The following is a 23,893-nucleotide window of genomic DNA, read 5'->3' as shown; positions in this document are numbered from 1 at the left end:
GGAAGCCGCTGAGTGTGGAGCTTTTCTCCTTAGAGATCCTTAAGGTTCCAGAGTGGACAGGGTTGGAGAAATTTTAGTAAGCCCCTAACTTCTAATCTCCCACTTCCCACTTTCAATTTGAAGTGACTCATTGGTAGTCATACCGGTAACATTTCAAAAGGGTGGACTGGAATCCAAGCAGTCCTCCCTCGAGGGGTATTCTGAGTCTGGGAGGTAGTTTCAACCTGAAGAGTTGTTTCTGGAGGAAACCAATCTGCACGGTCCACGGAGAGACTCTGGGTTAGGCAGGACCCATGCAAACCTGATTACCTCACTAATCAGTGTTAAAATAGGCCAAGAAACAAAATTCACTCCCCTCATACGAGGAAGGTGCTCCCAACGTAATTTGGACCACAAATTTAGAGTTACCTGAATACATTTTCTGCTCAAGGAGCTGTGTTGAGAAAGACAAATGCAGACATGGGGTGAGGGCCTTCTCAGCTCATAATCTATTAAGAGGAAACGCATGTAGGTCCTGGTGAGAGCGACTGGGCCTTCCACTTAGAAGTCCTGAGTACTTCTCACTCGGAATATGGCTCCCTCTCCGCGCTCCCCACAAGATGCTACAACTGGAGCTTGGATGGGGGAAGAGGGCCAATTCCAAAATAGGTTCAGAGCTGAGGCAGTAAGAATTTGAGGTAAGAAAATCCATTGGTTCTCCAATTACAGAGCATCCTAAACTCTGAAACAGCTTCACTTTACTTAGAGGCAATTTAAAAAATCGCAATAGTTTCCTATGACAGAGTAGCTATTGCTGATGGTGGGAGACCAACCTCGGCCTGGCCAGGGGAGCAGGAGTCGGGCGTCTGTCGGGAGGTCTGCGGGGGTCGCGCGCCCCCTGCTGGCCGCCGGGCCCAGAACAAGGCCCCGGGTAGGGAAGCGAAAGCGAAAGCGGAGGGAGGCGCTGCCTGGGAGAGCCTCGCCAGCCCGCAGAGGGGAAACCAAGCTGAGACCGCGCGCGGCATTTCAGAGCTCAGCCCCAGCGCTTAGAGGAAAGACCCCCCAGAGCTGCAGCCCAGGAGCGCCGCTGGTGAGTTCGTGCGGGTGGAAACCTGGAGCGCTGACACGGACGCAGCCCAGCCACCGCCCACTCTGCGCCCCCCCCCCGCTTCCTGTCCCTCTGGACCTCGGGAAGCAGAGGAGCAGGGCACCGACCGCCCGGCCCTTTGGAACTCGGGGCGGCTGGTGGGAGCGGGGTGTGGGGGAGGGGGCCCTGGCAACTTTTTTTAAAGGATGAGGCTGCAGATGTGTCAGGCTTCCCAGCTCCCTCCGTCAGGCCGAATGCCTTGGGTCCTAGGAGGGAGGTACTGGTGAGCACGGGGTACTCAGGGCATCTTTCGGGGCGGCATTGGGTAAACAAACTGAGAAGCCGGTGGATGCGTTGGGCAGAGTGGGAGTGGGGAGGACAGAGACAAGGGCTGGGACCCCAACTCTGTAATTTCTCACTTTCTACCCACAGATTTCGCCATGCGGCTCTCTGACCTGAGACCCTGGGCTTCCCTGCTGCTGGCGGACTCGGCCTTACTCTGGCTGCTGCGGGGGCCTCTGGGGGCCCTGCTTCCCCCAGGGCTTCTAGGCCTGTGGCTGGAGGGCGCCTTGCGACTTGGAGGGCTTTGGTGGCTGCTAAGGCTGGGGGGGCTGCTGGGATTTGTGGGAGCACTGCTGCCCCCCTTCTGCCTGGTGACCCCCCTGTTTCTCTCCCTGAGGGCCCTCGTCCCAGGGGCCTTGAGTGCTCCCCCGGCCAGAGTGGCTTCGGCCTCTTGGAGCTGGCTGCTGCTGGGCTCCGGGGCTGCAGGACTGAGCTGGGCGGTGTGGGCTGTGTTGGGTGCCCCAGGACCCCAGGAGAGGGAGCGGGACCAGGAGAACAACAGAGCCTTTATGTGGAGGTTGCTGCAGCTCTCCAGGCCAGACCTGCCTCTCCTGGCTGCCGCCTTCTTCTTCCTGGTCCTTGCCGTGTTGGGTGAGTCAGGAGAGGGCGCTGTGAGCTGGAGGTGGGAAAAGGCCCTTGGCACCAGCACTTTCATCTGCTGTCCTTCCTGCCTCTTGCAGGTGAGACATTAATCCCTTACTATTCTGGTCGTGTGATTGACATCCTGGGAGGTGATTTTGACCCGGATGCCTTTGTCAGTGCCATCTTTTTCATGTGTCTCTTCTCTGTTGGCAGGTAGGTGATGGGCGGTTTGTGGGGCCTCAGTTTTTATGGAGGCCCTCACTTTCCCAACTCTGTTTTCAGACCCTTTGGTGCACAAAACACAAAATACTTAAACTAAAATCTGCATATATTTATTTATTCACTGTTTTATTTCTTACATCCACTCATTTATTCCTTCATTCACCACATAGCTCCAACACCCTCAAAGTTTATATTACGTTATTAAAGTTACAGGTATGAGTGAATATAGTACAAAAGGTGTTTATGTGTCAAATGGAATGTCTCTGAGTTGCCTCTCAACGTGTTTATCTCCATGAAACTCCATTTCTCTTTTCTGTCTCCTACCTCTCACTGTGTTTGTTTCCACAGTTATCCTGTTGTCAGGGTGGACATGTTTCTTCTTCCTGATTCTTCTTCCCTAACTCATCTTGTCAGCCCTGGAAGGTCTTACTCTGCGGCTTGTCACCTTTCTTTCCAATGTCTTTACACTTTTCCACTTGGTTTACTTTCCCCTCCCTTTTCAGACGTACCCAGGAGTCCGCTGTCTACAAACAAACAAATGAACTAATTGCTTGATAGGGCAGGGACTAGGATAAGGTGAGCGAGGCACCTAGGGTGCAAAATGTAAGGAGGTGCCCATTCTCAGGCTAGCAAGAACCTCACTGCCTTACCCCAACCCCAGCGGGCTGCTTGATACTGCTCCTTTGTTATGGTCATCCTTCATTTGGAATCCCTCAAAAGCCAATTCTCCATTATTCCATACTTGCTACTCTTTGCTGACACTAATCACTTAAAAGTGAACTTCTTACTGATCAAGCTACTGCTTAAAAAAAAAAAATCAGCACTCAGTTCTCTTTGTGTCTCTGTAGCATTTGGCATCTGAACAATCTCTTACAATTGATCTATTTCTTCCATTAGCTTTTATGAACTCCCTTCCTGCTTCCCAGTGGTGAACTGTCCTCTTCTGGATCCTTAATTATGGACTTTCCTCATGACTCAGTTCTTTGATCATTAAGAGCATTTGCCCTGTTGAGCTAACCCAGCTCATCTCTGCAGGTGATTCCCAGATCCAAGTTTCCATGCCCAGCTCCAGCCTTGTCATCTACTGGCCTCCATGACATTCCCATTGGATAACCCATTGTTATCTCAGACTCCATCTTCCCAGAGCTCTACCTGCACCCCACTCCCTCGTGATCTCCTTGAAAGTGGCTCCCCTTTCTTATTCCCATCATGAACCCATTAGTATCCAAGGCTCCAAGCACCCGCATGGTCCATGCCTTTCTCATGTTCAGACACTAGCCCTGTGTTGTCCACAATCAAAATGTTTTCCTGTGGCTCCTTTCTCTCCATTCTCACTGTGGTCACCAAAGGCCAAACTCTCTTCATTCTAGGTCTGACTATCCCAACAGCCTTCTAAATGCAGTCACTAGATTTGTGTTAGAAGCCCATGTTTTGTAAAATTCCTGTTTCTCTGTTTTCACATTTTCCGCTTAAGTTTTACTGTAAATATTTGCTTGGTCTAATGGGAATTCTCCAGCCCCAAGGACAATAAAGAGGGGGAATAAGATGATCGCAGGGCTTTGGAGAGTGGGAGGGCAGAGGGTTCATTGCTGCTGTTCCCACAAGGAAGTATGTGGGAGGAGGGAGAAGGACACTAGGGGCAGGCAGGAAAGGGACCAAGACGGAGGGGGAGGCTGGAGGGATAGATAACACTGAGGAAGGTCTGGTCAGAAGCAAGTCATAGTCTATTCCTCTTCACAACATCTTTCCATTTCTGTTGTACTGTTCCCTTGTGTCTAATGCAGAGTGAGCTCCATAAATACTGGTGAATCTGTTCATGCTATGATTTTGTTCCCATAACTAACTCACCATGTCCTCCCTTTATTCCTGCCTGGTGTCTCTCCCTCTCTCTTATTTGTTTTCTCTTCTGCTCTCATGGTATACTTCCTGCAACTTTGTATTTCTTTTCATTCTGTGCTTTCTCCTTGCTTCTCCCCTTCCTCTCTCTTCTGCATCTCTCTCTCCTTCATCCTCTCCCCGCAGCTCACTGTCTGCTGGCTGCCGAGGAAGCGCCTTCACCCTCACCATGTCCAGAATCAACCTGCGGATCCGGGAGCAGCTTTTCTCCTCCCTCTTGCGCCAGGACCTCACTTTCTTCCAGGAGACTAAGACAGGTGGGGCCTGGAGTCCAGATCTGGGGTTCTCCTTGGCGTTCCTTGCCCCTCAGCTGCCCTCCACCTGCACCCAGCCTGTCCGGCGTGCATCGCTGGCAGGACACTTGCATTTTCTCTCTTTGGGGACGATGTAGTGAGGCAGCCTCCATCTGACTCTCTGCAAGTGAGGAGGGGACTGTGCGAGCGAGCAGTGGGTCTCGAGGGGGTTCTACATTACAACACACAGTTTCCTCACCTGCTCTGTCCTTCCCAGGGGAGCTGAATTCGCGGCTGAGCTCGGATACCAAACTGATGAGTTGCTGGCTTCCTCTTAATGCCAATGTGTTTCTGCGAAGCCTGGTGCAAGTGCTGGGACTGTACGGCTTCATGCTCAGCCTGTCTCCTCGACTCACCCTCCTCTCTCTGCTTGAGCTGCCTCTCACAATAGCGGCTGAGAAGGTGTACAATGCCCGCCATCAGGTGGGTGTGGATGTTAGGGGGCCCCTGGGGAAGAATAAAGCTCCCCTACAGGCCTTCTCTTCACAGCCCTTAAGTAGCAGCTCTGATTTTAGAAGACCCACTGGCCCCTGGGACTTTATGTAGATGTGTGTGTGTGTGTGTGTGTGTGTGTGTGTGTGAGACAGAGAGAGAGTACTGTTTTTACATTCCTACTAGCAGTACACAAGGGTTTCAGTTTCTCCACATCCTTGTCAACACTTGTTATCTTCTGTTCCTTTTTATAATTTTAAAATTATATCCCCAGTGCTTATTTATCTTATAAGTGGAAGTTTGTACCTTTTGACCACCTTCATCCAATTCCCCCAACTCCTACCCTCGCCTCTGGCAAATGCAAATTTGATCTCTTCTTCTTTTGAGTTTTATGTTTTTTGCTTTGTTTTGTTTTTTTAGATTTCCACATATAAATGAATCATACAGTTTTTATCTTTTCCCGTCTGACATATTTCACTTAGCATAATGCTTTCAAGGTCCATCCATGTTGTTGCAAGTGGCAAGATGTCCTCCTTTTATGGCTGAATAATAGTCCATCATATATTCATACCACTTTAAAAAAATAATAGCCATCCTAATGATTGTGAGATGATTTCTCATATGGTTTTGATTTGCTTTTCCTGATTAGTGATGTTGAGCATCTTTTCATGTGTTTGTTGACAAGTTTAGTATCTTTTTTGGGGAAATATCTATTCAAGTCCTTTGCTCATTTTTAAATTGAGTTGTTTTTAATTGTTGAGTTGTAGGAATTCTTTATATATTCTAGGTATTAACCTTTTAACTCATACATGATTTGCAGATGTTTTCTCCTATTCTGTAATTTTCCTTCTCACTCTGTTGATAGAATCTTTTGATGCACAAAAGTTTTTAATTTTGATGAGGTCCAATTTATCTGTTTTTTTTTTTTCTTTTGTTGTGTGTGCTTTTGGTGTCACATCCAGGAAATCATTTGTGGTCTAGTCTCATGAATCTTTTCCCCCATGTTTTCTTCTCAGAGTTTGATGGTTTTAGCTCTTGTGTTTAGGCATTTGATCCATTTTGAGTTACATCTCCACCGTCTGTTTACTAGCTGTGTCTCCTTGGGAAAACCACCCCTCTTTCTTCATTCAGACACTGGGGGTGGTGTGAGTCACCTCAAATGATGGTTAAAAAAAATAGCGCGTATCCTGCACTACCTCATACTGAGAGCTCAGTCGTGTTTTGTTCGCTGCCTCCTTGACTTTCATGATCCCTTCTGGAAAGAAGTGTAGGAAAGAGGGAAAGAGGAGAGTTTGACATTTCCCGGTGGTTTGGGGGAGCATCCCAAGGGCTAGAGTGAGACGTGGGTCTGCTGTCTTCTGCCGAGTCAACCCCTTCCGTCCCCTGCTCCACTTCTGCAGGCAGTGCTTCAGGAGGTCCAGGACGCAGTGGCGAAAGCAGGGCAGGTGGTGCGGGAGGCAGTTGGAGGGCTTCAGACCGTGCGCAGTTTTGGGGCCGAGGAGCAAGAAGTCTGTCGCTATAAGGAGGCCCTTGAACGATGCAGGCAGCTGTGGTGGCGACGAGACCTGGAACAGGCCCTCTACCTGCTCTTAAGGAGGGTGAGAAGGCTGAGTGGCTGGGGGAAGGGGCCAGGGAGGGGGCAGGTTGGTCCTGATCCTACAGCTGGTCCTGGGGTCCCTGCTGCCCCGTGTCGTAGGGACAGGGAGGACAAAGAACGGATGTTCTCAGGTTCCCCTTTCTTCTCCCTTCCAGACACTGCACTTGGCAATGCAGGTGCTCTTGCTGAACTGTGGGCTGCAGCAGATCCTGGCCGGGGACCTCACCCGGGGCGGGCTGCTCTCCTTTCTGCTCTACCAGGAGGACGTGGGCTCCCACGTGCAAGTGAGTCAGGACCTGTGCATGCTCTCTTTCCCCTTTGGCTTCTGTTCATTCCCCTTAAAAAAAAAACCAATCCAAAATAACCCCAATTCATTTGTTATGGAGAATCTGAAATGTAGACACATATATATACATACATACATATATATACACACACACACACACACACACACACACACATATATGTATATGTATACACACATATGTATATGCTATAATGAACCCCCATATACCCAGCATCTGTCTTAACAATTATAACTGATGGCCAGGCTTGTTTCATCTGTATCCTCACCCACTTAACCCCCAACCCATATTATTTTAAAGCAAATCCAGATATGGCTTCATCTGTAAATGTATCTCTCTAAATATAAACATTAAAAAATATGTAACTGCAAAGCCATTATCACACCTACAAAATTAACAATAATTTCTAAAGTTCATCAAATGCAGTCAGCAGTCAAATTTTCACGTCTCATATAAGTAAAAAGAGTACATGTATTACATCTGTCTCTTCCTCTCTCTCATCTACATCTGTGGTGGCTTCATCCAATAATGCTCAGAGCCAAGATCCATTCAGTGACTAGGGGAGGCAAATGATGACAGCCGTCATTCCTTCATTTATTAGCTGGGAGACTTCTCTCAAGGGAGGTGCCTCCTCCTCTGCTGTTTGGTTACTCAGTGGGACAGTTTGATTAGGAAAGGCAGAATGAGCATTTAGTTCTTTCCCTTTATTTACCAGTTTTCAAAAATAGTTCCTGCATCTTGGGCTTTATTTTAGAGTTTTCGTAGAGATTTGTTAAGTGTCTTTTGTGGGGAGAGTGCATGAGGCACTCTGGGGGCCACAGAGATGAGGTGGGCACAGCACCGACTTTAAGGGGTTCCCTGTCTAATCAGGCCAGACCAGCTGTGCGGTAACACAGAGCAGTAACTGGAAAGGTCTAGGGTGCAAGTCACGGTGTTGAGGGGAGTATGGACGTCTCGGTCCTTTATATCCTTTGTGTTACAAGTTGGAATAATAGGATATTGGTGCTGCTTTTAAATTCCATCAGATCACACATTTAAAGGTAGAGAATCTTTTTTTGGATAAGGGGAGAGGCATGGCTGGAGTGCAGAGTGGCAGAGGGCGCATGAGGAGTTGAGAAATTGCTTTCTGGTGGAGCTATGTATGATTAGCTGACCCCTGCCCTCCTGTTTTGCAGACCGTGGTATACATGTTTGGGGATATGCTGAGCAACGTGGGGGCTGCGGAGAAGGTTTTCTACTACCTGGACAGAAAGCCAAACCTGCCTCCCCCTGGGACACTGGCCCCGCCCACTCTGCGGGGGCTGGTGGAATTCCAAGACGTCTCCTTTGCATATCCCAGTCACCCCAACCAGCCAGTGCTCAAGGTGCCTGACAGGCCCCAGGGAGGGAACCTGGGCCCCTGGCTCCTGTGTGACCAGGCATCATGGCTTGTAGATGATTTGCCTCTGATAGAAAGAATGGGGTGGGGGGACGGAGAAGAGGCAGGCTCCTAACTCTTTCCTGGCTTTTCTAGGGTCTGACGTTCACCCTACGTCCTGGTCAGATGACCGCACTGGTGGGGCCCAATGGGTCTGGGAAGAGCACGGTGGCTGCCCTGCTGCAGAACCTGTACCAGCCCACTGGGGGGCAGGTGCTGCTGGACGGGGTGCCCATCTCCCAGTATGAACACCACTACCTGCACCAGCAGGTGGGTGGGGAGGAAGACGAGGGATAGGAGACTGGAGAGGAAGGATGTGCAGAGAGGGCACGGGAGAGGGGTCAGGCGGAGACACGCAAGGACTCGGTTCTGGGGGAGGTAGGCGGGGAGGAAAGGAGGGCCCCTGCCGTGGGGGTTTCCACACAGTCCTCTGCTCCCATCCCCTCGGCACAGGTGGTTTTGGTTGGGCAGGAGCCTGTGCTGTTCTCGGGTTCCGTGAGGGACAACATTGCTTACGGGCTGAAGAGCTGCAGTGATGATAAGGTGATGGCTGCTGCCCAGGCTGCCAGGGCAGATGAGTTCATAAAAGAAATGGAGCATGGACTCTCTACAGGTACCTCAGTCAAAGGACAGACGAGCTTATTCTTGGGGCCGGGCCTGTGTCACTGTAACTCAGTGTTTGCTGTTGCCTCTTCTCACCTCCCATCTCCCCTCCTTCCCCAACCTCCTGAGTCCTTTAGCCATCTATCCTGATCCGGAGTCTTTGTTCCCAGAGAGCAGGGCAGAAGTGATGCTCCCTGGACATGGCCAGCCCCAGAGGTCTCCCCACTGGCCACCTCCCTCCCTCCACCAGGCCCTCATCCTCCTAACTGGTTTCTGTGGAAACACCAGTTGTGCCCTGGTCCCTGCCTGTGGGGAGGACGTTGTCATGGTCACCAGTGTTTGAGGAAAGGCATTTCTCGTTTTCTTCAGATGTCGGGGAGAAAGGGAGCCAGTTGGCTGTGGGAGAGAAGCAACGTCTGGCCATTGCCCGGGCCCTCGTGCGGGACCCACAGGTCCTTATCCTGGATGAAGCCACCAGTGCCTTGGACGTGGAGTGTGAGCAGGCCGTGAGTACTGGCTGGGAGGGGCGGGGAAGGCGGGACCTGAGGGTCAGCCTGTGTAGAACTGGGCAGTGGAGGATGAATGGGCCACTAGTGGGAAGAGTATCTGTGCCTTCTTAGGGTGGGGATGGAATGGAGACTCCCGTGGTGTGGGGACGCCCTGATTCCTCCACAGCCCCCTCCTCATCCTCCAGCTGCGGCAGCCCGGCTGAGAGAGCAGAGCAGCACAGAGCTTCCTCTCCTGCTCTTCCCTGTCGTCTCTCATTTCCTGCCATCTTGACCCTCAGCCACCAGAGATGGTGCCCAGCGGGGATGCGGTGCCCATCCCTTTCTTATCTTTCTGAGGTTGTGATCCTCCCCGTTCAGCTGCAGGACTGGAGGTCCCGCGGGGACCGCACGGTGCTGGTGATCGCTCACCGGCTGCAGACGGTTCAGAGCGCCGACCAGATCCTGGTGCTGAGGCAGGGGGAGCTGCAGGAGCACGGCCGGCTCCCGGAGGGGCAGGACCTCTGCTCCCTGGTGCAGCAGAGCTGGAGGACTGAGAGCCCGGAGACACTGGACCCTTCTCGTGACCATCTGAGTGACCCCGAGTAGCTCCTGCTTTGAGTTTCCCTGGGGGAGCTCCCCTGGGGAGCTGTTTTTGGAGCTGGGGTCACAATGGAGATTTAGACCACGGGTACTTTTGCCAGGAATCTTGTTTCCTTGATGAACAGTTTTGCCTGGTGCTGAATAGTGTATTGTGGCGTAATAAATATATTTTACGTATTTTCCCTTATTATACAGATAGCACACATTTATATAGAAAATGAAGACAATACAGAAAAGTAGGAAGGAGAAAAGTAAAACTGCCCACTGTTTCATTTCCCAGAGAAAACCACGGTTACTATTTTGCTGTCTGTCTTATCAGTCTTTTAATTGTTGTTTGAGATACATATTAACCAGTATGACATAAATATTCATGAAGTTGCCTTTCTGTATCTTTCCCCATTCGCATCAGGGTCTGATATTTTGAGGGGAGCTAAGGTGTGGAGGGGCAGAGCGCAGTTCCCTAATTAACAGTATTAATAAAACGTTGATAATAGCTACTACTTACAGAGTTTTAATATGAGCAGGAGCTACGCTAAGCGTTTTTCATGTATTCTCATTTAATCCTTATCGTCAACCCTTTGAGACTGGTTATTGTTATCCCCATTTTATGGATGAGAGAACTTGAGTCTCAAAGAGATGAAATAACTCTCCCAAGGTTACACAGTGGTGGAGTTGGAATCTGAATCCAGTGCTGACCCCAGAGTCCACACCCTTGACCCATAAATTATATTGCATCTTGTGTCATGATCTACCTTGTAATCAGGTCAAGTAAAACTCTTTTACCTGAAGCTCTGAATAGCTCTGAATCCATCACCTTCTCCCGAGGCCCAGTGTTATCACTTTCATTTGGAGCCTTTGATGATCTCATCTCCAAAGGGGTTTCCCGATTCTTGGTTCCCCTGTTCCAGCCAGTCTTCACAAAGTCGTTCTTCTTTCTGGAAGACACATTGGATGATGTCACTTCTATAAAATCCTTCCAGCGTCTTCACCCCTTTCTGCTCAGATCTTCCTCAGAGACACGTTTTCTAGCCCATTTGTCTTCCCGTTTCTTGCTGGATTAAGCTCCATCCACAGCAAACCTCCTGCCCTGCTGAGGCCTTTGTCCTCTGCATGTCGTGTTTCCTGGGACTCCCTGAACCACACTCTTGGATTTACCCTGGTTCTTTAAGATTCACCTCAGGATGTAGGTCTTCCAGGAAGCCTTCCCTTATCTTCTCAGTCTGGAAAAAGTGCCTTTTCCATGTGCTCCTGTCGCTCTGCTCCTGGGATTTCCCTCTTTCACAGTCCTTGTTCCTCTCTCCACCCGCCACCGTGGACCTCGGTCCTTCCACCAGGCCGGGAGCTCCGGGACTGAGGGGAGGCTATGTATCTCATTAAGCTTTATATCTACACCTGGCACAGGACTCGATTCATAATGGACAATAAATACATGTTTGTTGAATAAACGAATAAATCTCCTTCCTCCGCAGTCCTCATTCTCAATCCTCCCTACACGTGTAATTCACCGAAAATCCAAAGCTGTACATATTACTGGTTGCTGGAAGGGTTTTACATTTGAAGTTTCCTATTCTAGGAAACTGAAACTTTCTCTTTCCTGGAAGTAGCAGGTACTTTCCAGGCTGGCAATGAACTAGCCAGGACTTTTGTTGGATTTTTTTTTTTTTTTTTCTGCCTGGCAACTGTTGGGAGCAGGGTGAGGCCAGAAAAGGGAGTTTCCTATGCAAATAAATCTTTGCCTCATTCATCCTGCTGCTGCCCTATGGCTCCACACCTGTTTATCTCTCAAATTTCACTGAGGGTGAAATGCATTGGAAGAGGGAGAAGCCTGGCCTGACTCCTTCCCCTCCCCACCAAATGTCCCTCCTTTACTTGTAAATTAGGAATAATAATCTCTGTATCTCCCAACCTTACGGAAACTATAGTCCTCATGGGAGAAGACCTGTTAAAATTCTATGATAGCCTCAGTACAATTACACCCACAGACTCATAATACTCTAAACTTGGAAGATATCTTAAACATAGTGTAGCTGGCAAATCTTATTTTACAGAGAGGGAAAGTGGCCTGAAATCACACAGCTAATCAGTGACAGCTGGGATGGGCAGTGTAGGGAGATGCGGCAGACCTTAGGATTTTAAGAGGCCATCAAAGTTTGTTGTATCATGGGAACTCCTGGGTAAGCCTTATTTCAGGAATGAAGAAAAATGTTCCCTGACAGAGTCGTCTACAAATCCCACAGGTGTGGTCTGCCCTGTAACCACAGATGAGTGACTCTGGTTGGTCCAGAGTTCTAGTTCTTTTCACTCTCCTCTCCTGCTGCCCACCGCCATTTGTCTTCTGCCCATTAATTTCCCCCTCTCCTTGTCACTTACCTTCAGTGTCTTTCCCACTCAGTCCTGTGCTACTCTTTCCAAAGGAGATATGAATGGAGAGGAAGAACCTTAGGAAACTCTCATAGATTACTTTGGAGCCACAAACAGCTTCCCACCCCATCTGCCCTGCCCAGTGTGGGAATGGCATTGAACTTCAAGTCCTTTATGCCCCAGCCGCGTGGGCCAGCCACATGCCTTCCACGCGGCAGTCGGGACTCAAGAGGAGGAAATGTGGAAGTGCCAGAATTTGGGAGGAAAAGGACTGGGGAATGAGGAAGATTCCCTGTTTTGGGTGCTCAGTGAAAGGAGCATCCATTTACTTGAGTCTGATGCCATCTGCTGGTCCTAAGAAATGCTGAGAATAAGAAAGTTTATGAGTTGTAATAATTCAGTATCAGCAAACATCGTTCATTGAGTGCTGTCTGTGTGCTACCGCTGTGCTAAAGGCCAGCCAGATATTGTCTTACTTTATCCTTAAGATAATCCAACGTAATGAGTATTACTATCCCAGTTCTAAGAATGAGAAAACGGAGATTAGAAACACTAACTTGCCTGGGTCTCAGAGCTAGGTACAGGTGGACTTGGCCCAACTTTACAACAAATCTCCTCAAAAGAGTCCCCTATACTCCCTGTATCCACTTACCCTTGCACTATTCTCTTTTTTAAAGATAGAATTCATGTGGATAGGCAATACGTCAATGTGGTTTAAAATTCAAAAGGCACAAAATGGTATACAGAGGAAAGTCTCACTCCCGCCCTTCCCCATGGTTTGTCAATAGCCCTTGCGTTATCTTTATCCTTCCAGAGAAACTTATATATATGCTTAAGCGTATGCATGGGTATATATTCTCACTCCCTATTTTCACAAATAGCAGCTCCCTAAGTTCCCTGTTCTGAACTTTACCTTTTAAACTTTAGAAATATATGATCATAGTGTATTCTGTTTTACAGAAGTACCATATTTCATTTAGCTTGTCTCCTTTTATTGACGGGTAGTTAGGTGATTGGAAGTCTTTTGCTATTATAAGCAATCTTGTATAGACATTTTATACACATATATGAGATATTTGGCATATAACTAAAGCAGTGTTCAGAGGAGAATTCAAGATCTTAATTACTTATATCAATGAAAGGAAAGAATGAAACCAAGTGAATTAAGTGAAAAGGAAACAAAATTAAGCAAATGAAAGCAGGGGTAGAAAGTAAGGATAAAAGTAGAAATTAAAGAGTTAGAAAACTGAAAAACAGTAGAATGCATAAATTCAGAACCTTTAAAATTTTTCAGGAAAATAAATAAACTACTGGCAAACCTTATCAAAAAAATAGAAAAGTTGCAAATAAAGAAAATAAAAAATGACAAAGACAAACTAATATAGGAACAGAGGCAAAGTCAGAAGAGACTGTTTCATTCAATTTTATGAAAATAAATTAGAAAATTTGGATTAATAGAATAATTCTCTTGAAAAATATGACATACCCAGAACAACCATTATAGAGTTAGAGTATCTACATAGAATTATTTACAAAGGAGGAAATAGAGAAATTTATCAACGAAAAGCTCCAGGTCCAGATATTTAAGGGAATGTAATAAAATTTTTAAAGAAAATAAAAGATAATTCCAATCCTAATTAAATGGCTAAAACAGATTTGTATGGAAACACAGGACTCCAAATAGCCAGAACAATCTTGAAAAAGAAGAGCAAAAGGCAAAAAGACAACAAATAACAAGTGAAGGTGAGGATGTGGAGAAAGGGAAACCCTCATGCCCTGTTGGTGGGGATGTAAGTTAGTGCAGCCACCATGGAAAACAATATGAAGATTCCTCAAAAATTTAAACATAGAATATTATATGATCCAGCAATTTCACTTTTGGGTATTTTTCCAAAGAAAACAAAAATTGAAAAGCTATATGGACCCCTATGTTTATTGCAGTGTTTACAGTAGCCAAATATGGAAACAACATAAGTATCTACTGATAGGTGAATGAATAAAGAAGATGTGGTGTATGTATATACACAATGGAATAATACTCAGCTATGAAAAAGAAATAAAATCGTACCATTAGCGACAACATGGATGGACCTAGTGGGTATCATGCCAAGAGAAATAAGATAGAGAAAGACAACACTGTATGATTTCACATATATGTGGAATCTAAAAAACAAATGAGCAAGCAGTCACAAAGCAGAAAGACTCATAGATACAAAGAACAAACAGGTAGTTGCCAAAGGGGATGGGGGTAGGGGGAATGAGTGAAGTAGATGAGGGGGATTCAGAGGTACAAATCTCCAGTTACAAAATAAATGAGTCACAGGAATGAAATGTACAGTGTGGGGAATATAGTCGATAATAATGTAGTAATTTTGTGTGGTGACAGATGGTAAAGACTTACCATGGTGATTTATTTGTATGTACAGAAATATTGAATCATTATGTTGTACACTTGAAACTAACATAGTGTTGTAGGTTATTATATTTCAATAAAAATAATAAAGTCACCAAAATAACAATTGAAGAGCTGTTTTAATTGTCAGGTAAATTGGGGAATGATTTTTTTTTTAACACCGTCAATAAACGACCATGTACACCACATCCAACGCCTCTTACTTCCTTGAGAATGGGGAGGGAAAGAGGAAGAGGGATGCAAAATATGAGTTTGAGGGAAAAAATCAGAAAACCCTGTATCTATATTAGGTGGGCTCTTGGTTGAAAGTCAGACAGGAGGAGAAAAATTCAAATGCCCCACCTTATTTTTTGAAATGCATACAAGTAGAACACAGAAGCAAAAATGTGGGAGAAAGGAACCAGGGCACAACCTCTCCCTTTATTAGTTGTCTCCCCAGAAATGTGTAGTTTCTCTGACAAGCCTGAGAAGCCCAGATCCTTCCACCACAGACATTGGCACTAAGCCCAGAAAATGACTCAGCAAAGCTTCTAACTGGACCAATCAGATGCTTCAATTTATTTACGATGTATCAGAGGCCATTGACAAGGGAGATTCACAGGTTGTGGGTTATTTATTTCCCTTCTTGGTTGATCCTGCTGTCTCTTCCTACAGGTAGTCTGTATGCCATTCCTTGCTTGTGACATATGAGACCACTAATTTCTTTTTAAGAGACAGGGATGGAGGTATGTCCTGGCACCAAAGTTATAGTAAAATTCTTTAGCTATTTTGACGTTTTGTGCATCTTATCATTACAGGGATGTTAAAGGTGTAGAAATAAAGTTTTCTGGGTACCTGAATAAGGAATGTAGTGCAATGGAAATAGCACAGCCTATGGACTTAGTAGTAAGAATGACCTCTGGCTCGTTCTTACCTTGCTTGGGGTCTCAGGCTTCATAGCAGCTCACCATAAACTCTCTACTGGAGTATCAGGGGTTTGACCAGCTAATAATAGATTGAGCCTTTGATTTACAGTTTACTATTACATTTATGGGTAGAGCTGCCCTGAGGGCATTTCAGCATATTTGGTAATGCATAACTCAAATAATTCTGCCTCTCCCGGTCAACTGCCATCATAATCCCACCTTACATACCCATTAAAGCCTGTGTTCCCTTAGGGAAGTGAAGAAGAAAAAAAAATTCTATTGTACCCTTCTCCCACTCAATGAAGTAGTGTGTCTATATATATTTATGGTGTGGCTAATCAGTAATTTTAAAGGAATTCCAGATAAACTTTTGGTCTCAAAGTTTATCTCCTCTCTATTGTTCACACACACTGGATATTCTGAATTATGAATTTCTTTGTTGGCTACTTGTATCAACTATCAACTTTATCAACTTCATCATGAACTCTCTATAGACTGTTAGAATTTTCTCTTCTTGTGTGCCCAAGCATTACAAAGTTGATTTTATCCTTCCTGGCATTACAGTGGATTGTTTCCCTGTCACTTCACCCAGGTTTTACATTTCTTGAAGACGAGAAACATGTCTGTTTCATCTTGCACAATCCGTGATATTGGCCATGGAGCGCTACGCTAAATAAATCAGAATGTATGTACAGACCACTTTGATGTTGCTCGCCTCAGTTACCAAATACATATTTTTCCATTTCCTTTTTAGCAGAAGATCTTGCTTTGTTCTAAACTGAGTTCGTTGAAGCCACACAACTTGAACTTCCTCATTCCCCTCTTTCTCACCCCAAACCTTCCTGACTTCACTCTCGTATCTGAAAAAGGGTTTCTCTTTTCATTGCTATGTCTGACAATCTCTTTGATTTTTTTGGATTCCAGTAATCATTCTGGGGGCAATTTCTCCTTTCTTCTCCTTTTTATCTTCAACTTCTCCTAAGACTTTCACTTGACTCAGAAGCTTGTGAAGGTCTTTCCCAGCTTAAAAGCAGTTTCCCCTTAGTGTTGCTTTTCTCTCAAGGGAGAGCCTCTTCTTTTCTCCTGTTTTCACTGCCCAGATTCCTGAAAGCCTGCTTACACCTGCTGCCTTCATTTTTTCATTTCAATTCACTCTTTACTCTTTTGAAATACAGCTTCTACCTTTAACACTCTAAGTTCCATTGAAGGTTATTGGTGCCTCACTAATTATAAAACACAGTAACGCTTTCTTCTATCTTATCCTTTTGAACATTTTTTGCAGCATTTTATTTTTTTGAGAATTCTCTCTCTAGGATTTTTTTTCCCTTCTCTTTGTTTACAGGAAATCCTCCTCTCCAGGTAATTCTCAATCTCGATTTCTTCTGATAATCCCGTCACTAATTCCTCTTAAGGCCTGTGCTTCTGAATGCTGTCTGTGTTCTTTGCTTACACGCCCTCCATTGGCAATGTCAACCCCACATAGGAAGGGAGACCTACTGGTCAGAACAGACCAGGGACAGTGTTCAGTGAGGACAGCAGGATGTGTGATACACAATCTGCCTAGTTCTTCTAAGACCACATACCTTCTAGGGCTGTTTTTTCTTTTTTTCCCCAGCCTAGTTTCCATTTGCCTAAGCTGCTGTCAGTGATTCTGCAGGTAAATGATTTTTGAGTGGTGTAACACAACTTTATGAAAGTGTTCTGCCCAGCACCTAATGACACCGAGCTCCTCTATTTTAATTGGTTATCAGTGTGAGGAGCTTCCAATCCTGGGGAGACCAGAAAGGTATCTCTATGCTTAATGAATATTTTTGACTGAGTTGGATGTAGGCAAGCCCCATTCTGAAGAGGCTGACGATTTTTCTGTCTCATTGTTTGTTTCTTCCAGAATGAGTTCTAGATGGGTTCCCTGGGTGGTGGCTTTGTCAGTGAATGTAATCTGGCCGGATTCCTCCATGATTCGAGGCAGAGATTCTCCAGGTAAGAGCACAGTGATTTTTTTCAGCCGTATACTCAATAATTGGGGTGGGGGAAGTATGCCTTTTCCTATAGGTCCAGGCTACAGTCCAGACAGTGGCTTCTGGCTTGAAAGAAAGTACTCTTACCTTTGACAGAAAGGCATTCTTATGTATATATTTGTATGACTGGGACATTAGCTGTACACCAGAAACTGATACATTGTAACTGGCTATACTTCAATTAAAAAAAAAAGAAAAAATGTTCTTTTCCTCTTTACCACACACAATGGATTGTGGGTAAAGACACTTCCTGTCTCAGAACCATGGATGCAAGGAGTAGGGAGGCAAGAAAAAGGGAAACATATTACCTTGCTTAGGGCCCTTTCTGTATCAGTGTCACTATGGGGAACTGCAAGGATGGAGGCAGTCTGAGAATCGCTGCTATTCTTCTTTTTTTATTGAAGCAGAGTTGATGTATAATACTGTCTTAGTTTCTGGTGTACAGCATAGTGATTCAGTTATACATATTATATAGATTCCTTTTCATCATAGGTTATTACAAGATATTGAAAACAGTTCCCTGTGCCATACAGTAGGACCTTGATGTTTATTTTATATATAGTAGTTTTGTATCTGCAAATCCCAAAGTCCCAGTTTATCTCTCCTTTCCCTTTCCCCTTTGGTAACTATAAGTTTTTCTATGTCTGTAAGTCAGTTTCTGTTCTGTAAATAATTTCATCTGTGTCATTGTTTTAGGTTCCACATATAAGTTATATCATATGAAATTTGTCTTTCTCTGTCTGACTTACTTCACTTACTATGACAATCTTTAGGATCATCCATGTGGCTGCAAATGGCATTATTTCATTCTTTTTTATGGCTGAGTAGTATTTCACGGTGTATGTACATACTATAACTTCTTTATCCAATCATCTGTTGATGGACATTTAGGTTGCTTCCATGTCTTGGCTATTGTAAATAGTGCTGCTCTGAACATTGGGATGCATGTACCTTTTCAAATTAGTTTTCTCCGGATATATGCCCAGGATTGGGATTGCTGGATCATATAGTAAGTCTATTTTTAGTTTTTTAAGGACTCCCCATTTTGTCTTCCATAGTGGCCACACCAAACTACATTCCCACTAACAGTGTAGGAGGGTTCCCTTTCTCCACACCCTTTCCTAGCTGCTACTTTTAAGCCAGGAGTTTGATGATTGTGACTGTTTTTGTATTCATCCAAATGGGGTATTTGTGGACAAAAGAACTTGGAAACAAAGGTTGCTTCATGTGACATTTTTAAGCATCTATCATATGATCAGGGTGTACTAAGCAATTATGAGAAATAAGAGAAGTTGAATGTATTATCCCCATCCTCAGTTTACCAGGTACCTGTAATTTACTGCTGTTATTTTTCTAGCTGAGGAGTTAAGCTATGCAAACACGAAGCAGTGTTATGTTATGAAAACATATGTATCAGAAAAAACAGGATATAATGTGCTCAAAACAGAACCCCTTTGAATGTCAAAGTCTCATTAAACACAAAAGAGGAACAAACTTAGGGGTGGAGAGGGTGGGTGGGAGCAAATCACTATTCTTAGACAACAGAAACCTCTCTGAGCTTATGATGTTCATTAAACAAGACACACACACACACAATCAGTAAGATCTTAAATCTTATATAGCTATGACTAAAAAATAATTTTTTTTCTGATTTAGATTGTAAGAGGACATAGAAAATTGGAGGTTCGAGCCTCATCTGAAATTAGCTGTTTCGTTAGAGATAAGTGTGGTTGACCCAGGAAGGCTGCTGCCATCCTTACACTCAGTTCAATAGTTCCCTTGAACTTACAAATGAAAGCAAATCTTACTCAAGATCAGTAAAATTAGCCTTTAAGTCTCAACTTCAGTGGCATTTCTTCAGGGAGATCTTTCCTGATCAACCTGCAATCTCAGCCCATTTGAATTGCCTTTTATTATTGTTGTTCTCAAGTGCATAGAACAGCGTTGGTCACGTAATCATGGATCGGAACAAGGACTTCCTCTTTTCTCCATTCTTATCCCCTCCCTTCCAAAGATATCCATTCTAATGTGTCTGGTATGTCTTCAAGTATGAGGATGGCTTTAAAAAGATGTACAATTGTTTTCCTGTGTGTATTTTAAAAGTTTAATAAGTGTCATTGTGCACTGAATCACATTCTGCTTCTTTTCTTACTTAACACCATGCTTTTGAGCTCTACCTTGGCGGTGCCGCGTCTTTATTGATGGGGAAACAGGTCAGGGAGGGTAAGTGTCCGTTTCTACATAAAACTACTAGATATAGAACTAAAACTTGAATCAACTGAGACCTGAGCCAGGGCCATTTATCAGTTTGGCTCTTCAAAGTTTCCAGATCTTCAAATCTAAGACAGCTGTCCCTTTCTTAGTGTGTTTGGGCTGCTCTGACAAATGCCGCAGACTGGCTGGCTTATCGACAAGAGAAATTCCCCAAAGTTCTGGTAGCTGGAAGTCCCAGATGAAGGCTCCATCCAGCATGGTCAGGTCTGGTGAAGGCGCCTTCTCTCCGTGTCCTCACGTGGTGGGAGGGGCTAGGGATCTCTCTAGAGCATCTTTTTATAACAGCGCTAATCTCATTCATCAGGGCTTCACCCTCCTGACCTAAGCACTTCCCCAAAACACCACTGACTAATACCATCACCTTTGGGCATTGGGATTTCAACATATGAATTTTAGGGAGGACACAAACATTCAGACCATAGTACACTAAATCATACTTTTTCCTATCTATGAAGATTGATTAAGTAGCTTTGGAAAATTAAATTGTTTTGGAGAACATGAGCCAATTAGAAACGAGGTATGTTGCACAAAAGTTAATACAGAGCTCAAACTAGTTGCTGTCAACAATAGTAAGATACTTTGAAAGTGGAAAATCATAATGGAGAATGAAGTTGGATATTTTTATTCCCTCTTCAATGGAAGTGTTTCATATAAAATCCCCCAGAGAAGGTTTAAGTTAACCTTATATTTCCTATCAGCATGTTACTGCAACCACTAGAACTACAGGTATGGTGCCGATGATGATGATGATGATGATGATGATGATGATGATGATGATAAAAGACATTTTCAAGCCATGAATTAATATTATTTTACCCAATATTGATAGAGGTAATGAGGTCATTACTTTAGTGGAGCCAACAGAGGGGATGAGGTCTCTGAGTAATTGTGGGAAGGAAAAGGTCCAGAAGAAAATTCTCGGAGAAAACCCATAGTGAGGGGAAGGTGGAGGGGAGTTTATTTCACATCTGCTAAGAACCTCCTCTGCATGTCTTTGCTCGGCCTCCGCCACTGCTTCACTTTACTCTTGAAGGAAGTACAGAATAAATCTGCTAAGGGCAAGAATACCAAAGAATTACTCCATATGGGGATGGATATTTTGACTTAATAATGGGAATTAAAACCTTGAGCTTCTGAAAGCTTGGCTTGGAGGAACTTAGCGCAGTGCCTGGCAAAACACAGTCTATAAATATTTGTCCAATGAGTGAATGAATGAATGAGTACTTGTTGAAGGAACGTTTGTCTCTTGACTCACTTTGAGTTGCCTCTTTGGGTTACATGTCTCCTGTTTGGCTGGCCTGGTAGGTTGGGCCTCACACTTCTTTGCCAAGAGGAACCGGGGTGGGGCCCAAGGGAGCAGAGGCTACTCTGGCCGATTTACTGGAGTCAAAGCTTTCCTCTCAAATCCATGTGGTCTGGCATAATTTACCAGGCATTGATTTCCTAACAGTAGGGCCTGGTTCATAGTCTCTCTTTTTGTTTCCCAGAGGATTTTGTGATTCAGGCAAAGGCTGACTGTTACTTCACCAATGGGACAGAAAAGGTGCAGTTTGTGGTCAGATTCATCTTTAACTTGGAGGAGTATGCACGTTTCGACAGCGATGTGGGAATGTTTGTGGCCCTGACGGAGCTGGGGCGGCCTGACGCTGAGCTGTGGAACAATCGGTCGGACATCCTAGAGAGGAGCAGGGCTTCTGTGGATCTGGTCTGCAGACGGAACTACGAGCTGGGAGCACCCTTCACTGTGGGGAGAAGAGGTGAGCTGAAACGTGGGGTCTGCTGGGGTTCAATAATCTCCCCCACGAGAACTTGACCATGGCTCTTCCTCCTGTACTAGGCAGTTTCCTGCTTCAGGATAATGGGTTAGGATCAGTAGGTGGGTGGGGGTTCTGTGTATATGTTCTGTCCCCAGTTGTGACTTACTCATTATCCTCAGGTTACTGTGGTCGTGGTCTCAGATCCCCAGCTCTCAGGGACTAATGTGCTCTCAAATACAAGGGGTAATCGTGGGAGTGTCTGATAAATCCTAAATCCTACTTGGGGACACTCATATATTCAGTGTCTGAGTCTTCAAGGATGAGATTTCCCCAAATTTCCAGTTTCCCCTTGGGTCATCTGGGAAAGAGATTAGGGGCAGAGATAGTACCTATAAAAACCCTCTGTTGGCTTTGTGATTTTTCCTTCACAATGTCTCATTCTTCTCTCCCTTCCTAGTGCAACCAGAGGTGACAGTGTATCCGGAGAGGACCCCATCCCTGCAGCACCACAGTCTGTTACTTTGCTCTGTGACAGGCTTCTATCCAGGGGACATCACGATCAGGTGGTTCCGGAATGGGCGGGAGGAGAGAGAGGGGGTCATGCCCACTGGCCTCATCAGGAACGGGGACTGGACCTTTCAGACAATGGTGATGCTGGAAATGATTCCGGAACTTGGAGATGTCTACACCTGCCTGGTTGATCATCCCAGCCTGCTGAGCCCTGTTTCTGTGGAGTGGAGTGAGAATCAGCTTCTTGTACTTTCTGGGCTAGACTTGGGTCAATCTGACTCAACACGGGGCCTGTGTCACCTCTGGGTTCTTCTTGGTCACACACACAAGTTCTTCTTGCCCCTGATCTGAGGGAGTCATACAAACTGGGGTCATTGGGTTGGGGTGGGCGAAACCATGGCAGTTATCTATCCTTTTATCTCCTAAGAAATAAGGTGGTCTAATCACGTCGTCACTCGCTTCCAGCTTTGAGAACTCATATCCTCTGACACTTTGGTCTTGGCACTTAGGAGGTGTTCTTAAGGGCGATCAGTAATAGAAATTCCATAGGTACAAACCTTGGCTCCATTTCTAAATGCATTCCTTCTCCAGATAGCATTAGATTTGGTGTCCAGCACAGGCTTTGGGATTTCAGGAAGGCACACCAAATATTGGGAGCTTTTGGCTAACTTTAAGACCTGTTTCCCATAGGAGCTCAGTCTGAATATTCCTGGGGAAAGATGCTAAGTGGAGTTGCAGCCTTCCTGGTTGGACTCATCTTCCTTCTGGTGGGGATCACTGTCCACGTCAGGGCCCGGAAAGGTAATGAGCTCTGACGAGTACCCACCCCCTGCCCCGTGGCTTCCCCCACTGCCCACTTTTCCCAGCGTCTAAGATGCAAGGCAGGGAGGGCTGACTGTGCTTCTCAGGGATGACTGGGGTAGTCCTTTCTGAAGCCAGAAACATTCTAGGGGGCAAGTGGAGATGGAGTTCTGGTACCGCCAGGATGGTCACAACACTGGGTCCTAATTGGGGCATCCTATTTCTTCCTTCCTTTTTATTCCAGGATATGTGGAGACTCAGTTGTCTGGTGATAAGGTAATGTCTCCTTCCTTATCTTTGGGTGCAAATCACTCACCCATCCTTTGGCCAGAGGGAGGGTCATGTCATGGGGATAAGATGTAAGTGGCTGTGCCTGGGTGCTCTGCTTGCTGAGTCCCTGCACTGGGAGGATGGGGGCCTCACGAGACTTTGTCGCTGTCCCTGCAGGTCTCAGGAGCAGTTTGTCCAGAACAGCCACACTAAGGTCCTAACTGAAGCTTCTCCCCCTGGAGCTGGAAGCAGGACCGAGTGGTCTGGGTCCCGGACTAAGTAGAGGACATTCATGAGGTCAAAGTTCTGGATGATTTTTTCCCGTGAGGTCTTGGAGGAGCCCTGAACAGATTCTAGAATTCTGTGTTCTGAGACCAGCATCCCTAACCCTTCTTCCCTTCTTTCTCCTGCATGTCTGTGTCCTTAGTCCCCATTTCCAAGGACAGTGTCCAGAAATTCCCCTGAGACCTAGCTCCTTTCAGTTCAAAACGGTTTACTTTTCTGTGGTCCAGCCCCAACCCCGTAGCTGTCATCTCTGTCTTTCTCTCTTCCAACTGCCGTCTCCACAGACTTCAGAAGACAAATGCTCAGATAGTCACTGCTTTCTTTTCGTTGTTTTTGGCCTTTTTTCCTTTAAAATAAAATTGAGATACAGGTAACCACATAAAATGTATAACTCAATAAATTATTTTTTTGCAAGTTGATATGTATTTACGTGGAAAAACACTCACAACATACTAA

The 23,893-nt window shown here is 45.5% G+C and overlaps 2 protein-coding genes across 2 annotated transcripts; both read left to right on the top strand.

Moving 5' to 3' along the window:
* Positions 1–912: 912 nt before the first annotated feature.
* TAP2 (transporter 2, ATP binding cassette subfamily B member) lies at positions 913–11,304 on the top strand. The gene is made up of 12 exons (XM_006180520.3): positions 913–1,069; positions 1,499–1,999; positions 2,089–2,203; positions 4,235–4,365; positions 4,619–4,824; positions 6,234–6,431; positions 6,586–6,714; positions 7,911–8,099; positions 8,249–8,422; positions 8,606–8,765; positions 9,125–9,261; positions 9,622–11,304. The coding sequence occupies exons 2-12, from the start codon at positions 1,507–1,509 to the stop codon at positions 9,847–9,849; spliced, it is 2,160 nt and encodes a 719-aa protein (XP_006180582.3). The 5' UTR covers positions 913–1,069; positions 1,499–1,506; the 3' UTR covers positions 9,850–11,304.
* Positions 11,305–17,346: 6,042 nt separating this feature from the next.
* Positions 17,347–23,851, top strand: LOC102519145 (HLA class II histocompatibility antigen, DO beta chain). Its single transcript, XM_014555724.2, has 6 exons — positions 17,347–17,502; positions 21,302–21,571; positions 22,029–22,310; positions 22,772–22,882; positions 23,127–23,158; positions 23,330–23,851. The coding sequence occupies exons 1-6, from the start codon at positions 17,412–17,414 to the stop codon at positions 23,363–23,365; spliced, it is 822 nt and encodes a 273-aa protein (XP_014411210.1). The 5' UTR covers positions 17,347–17,411; the 3' UTR covers positions 23,366–23,851.
* Positions 23,852–23,893: the final 42 nt, after the last annotated feature.

This window comes from Camelus ferus, chromosome 20 (genome assembly GCF_009834535.1).
Source record: "Camelus ferus isolate YT-003-E chromosome 20, BCGSAC_Cfer_1.0, whole genome shotgun sequence".
Lineage (NCBI taxonomy): Eukaryota > Metazoa > Chordata > Mammalia > Artiodactyla > Camelidae > Camelus > Camelus ferus.
The sequence above is the reverse complement of the archived record's forward strand: the minus strand, read 5'-3'. Positions and strand labels throughout refer to the sequence as shown.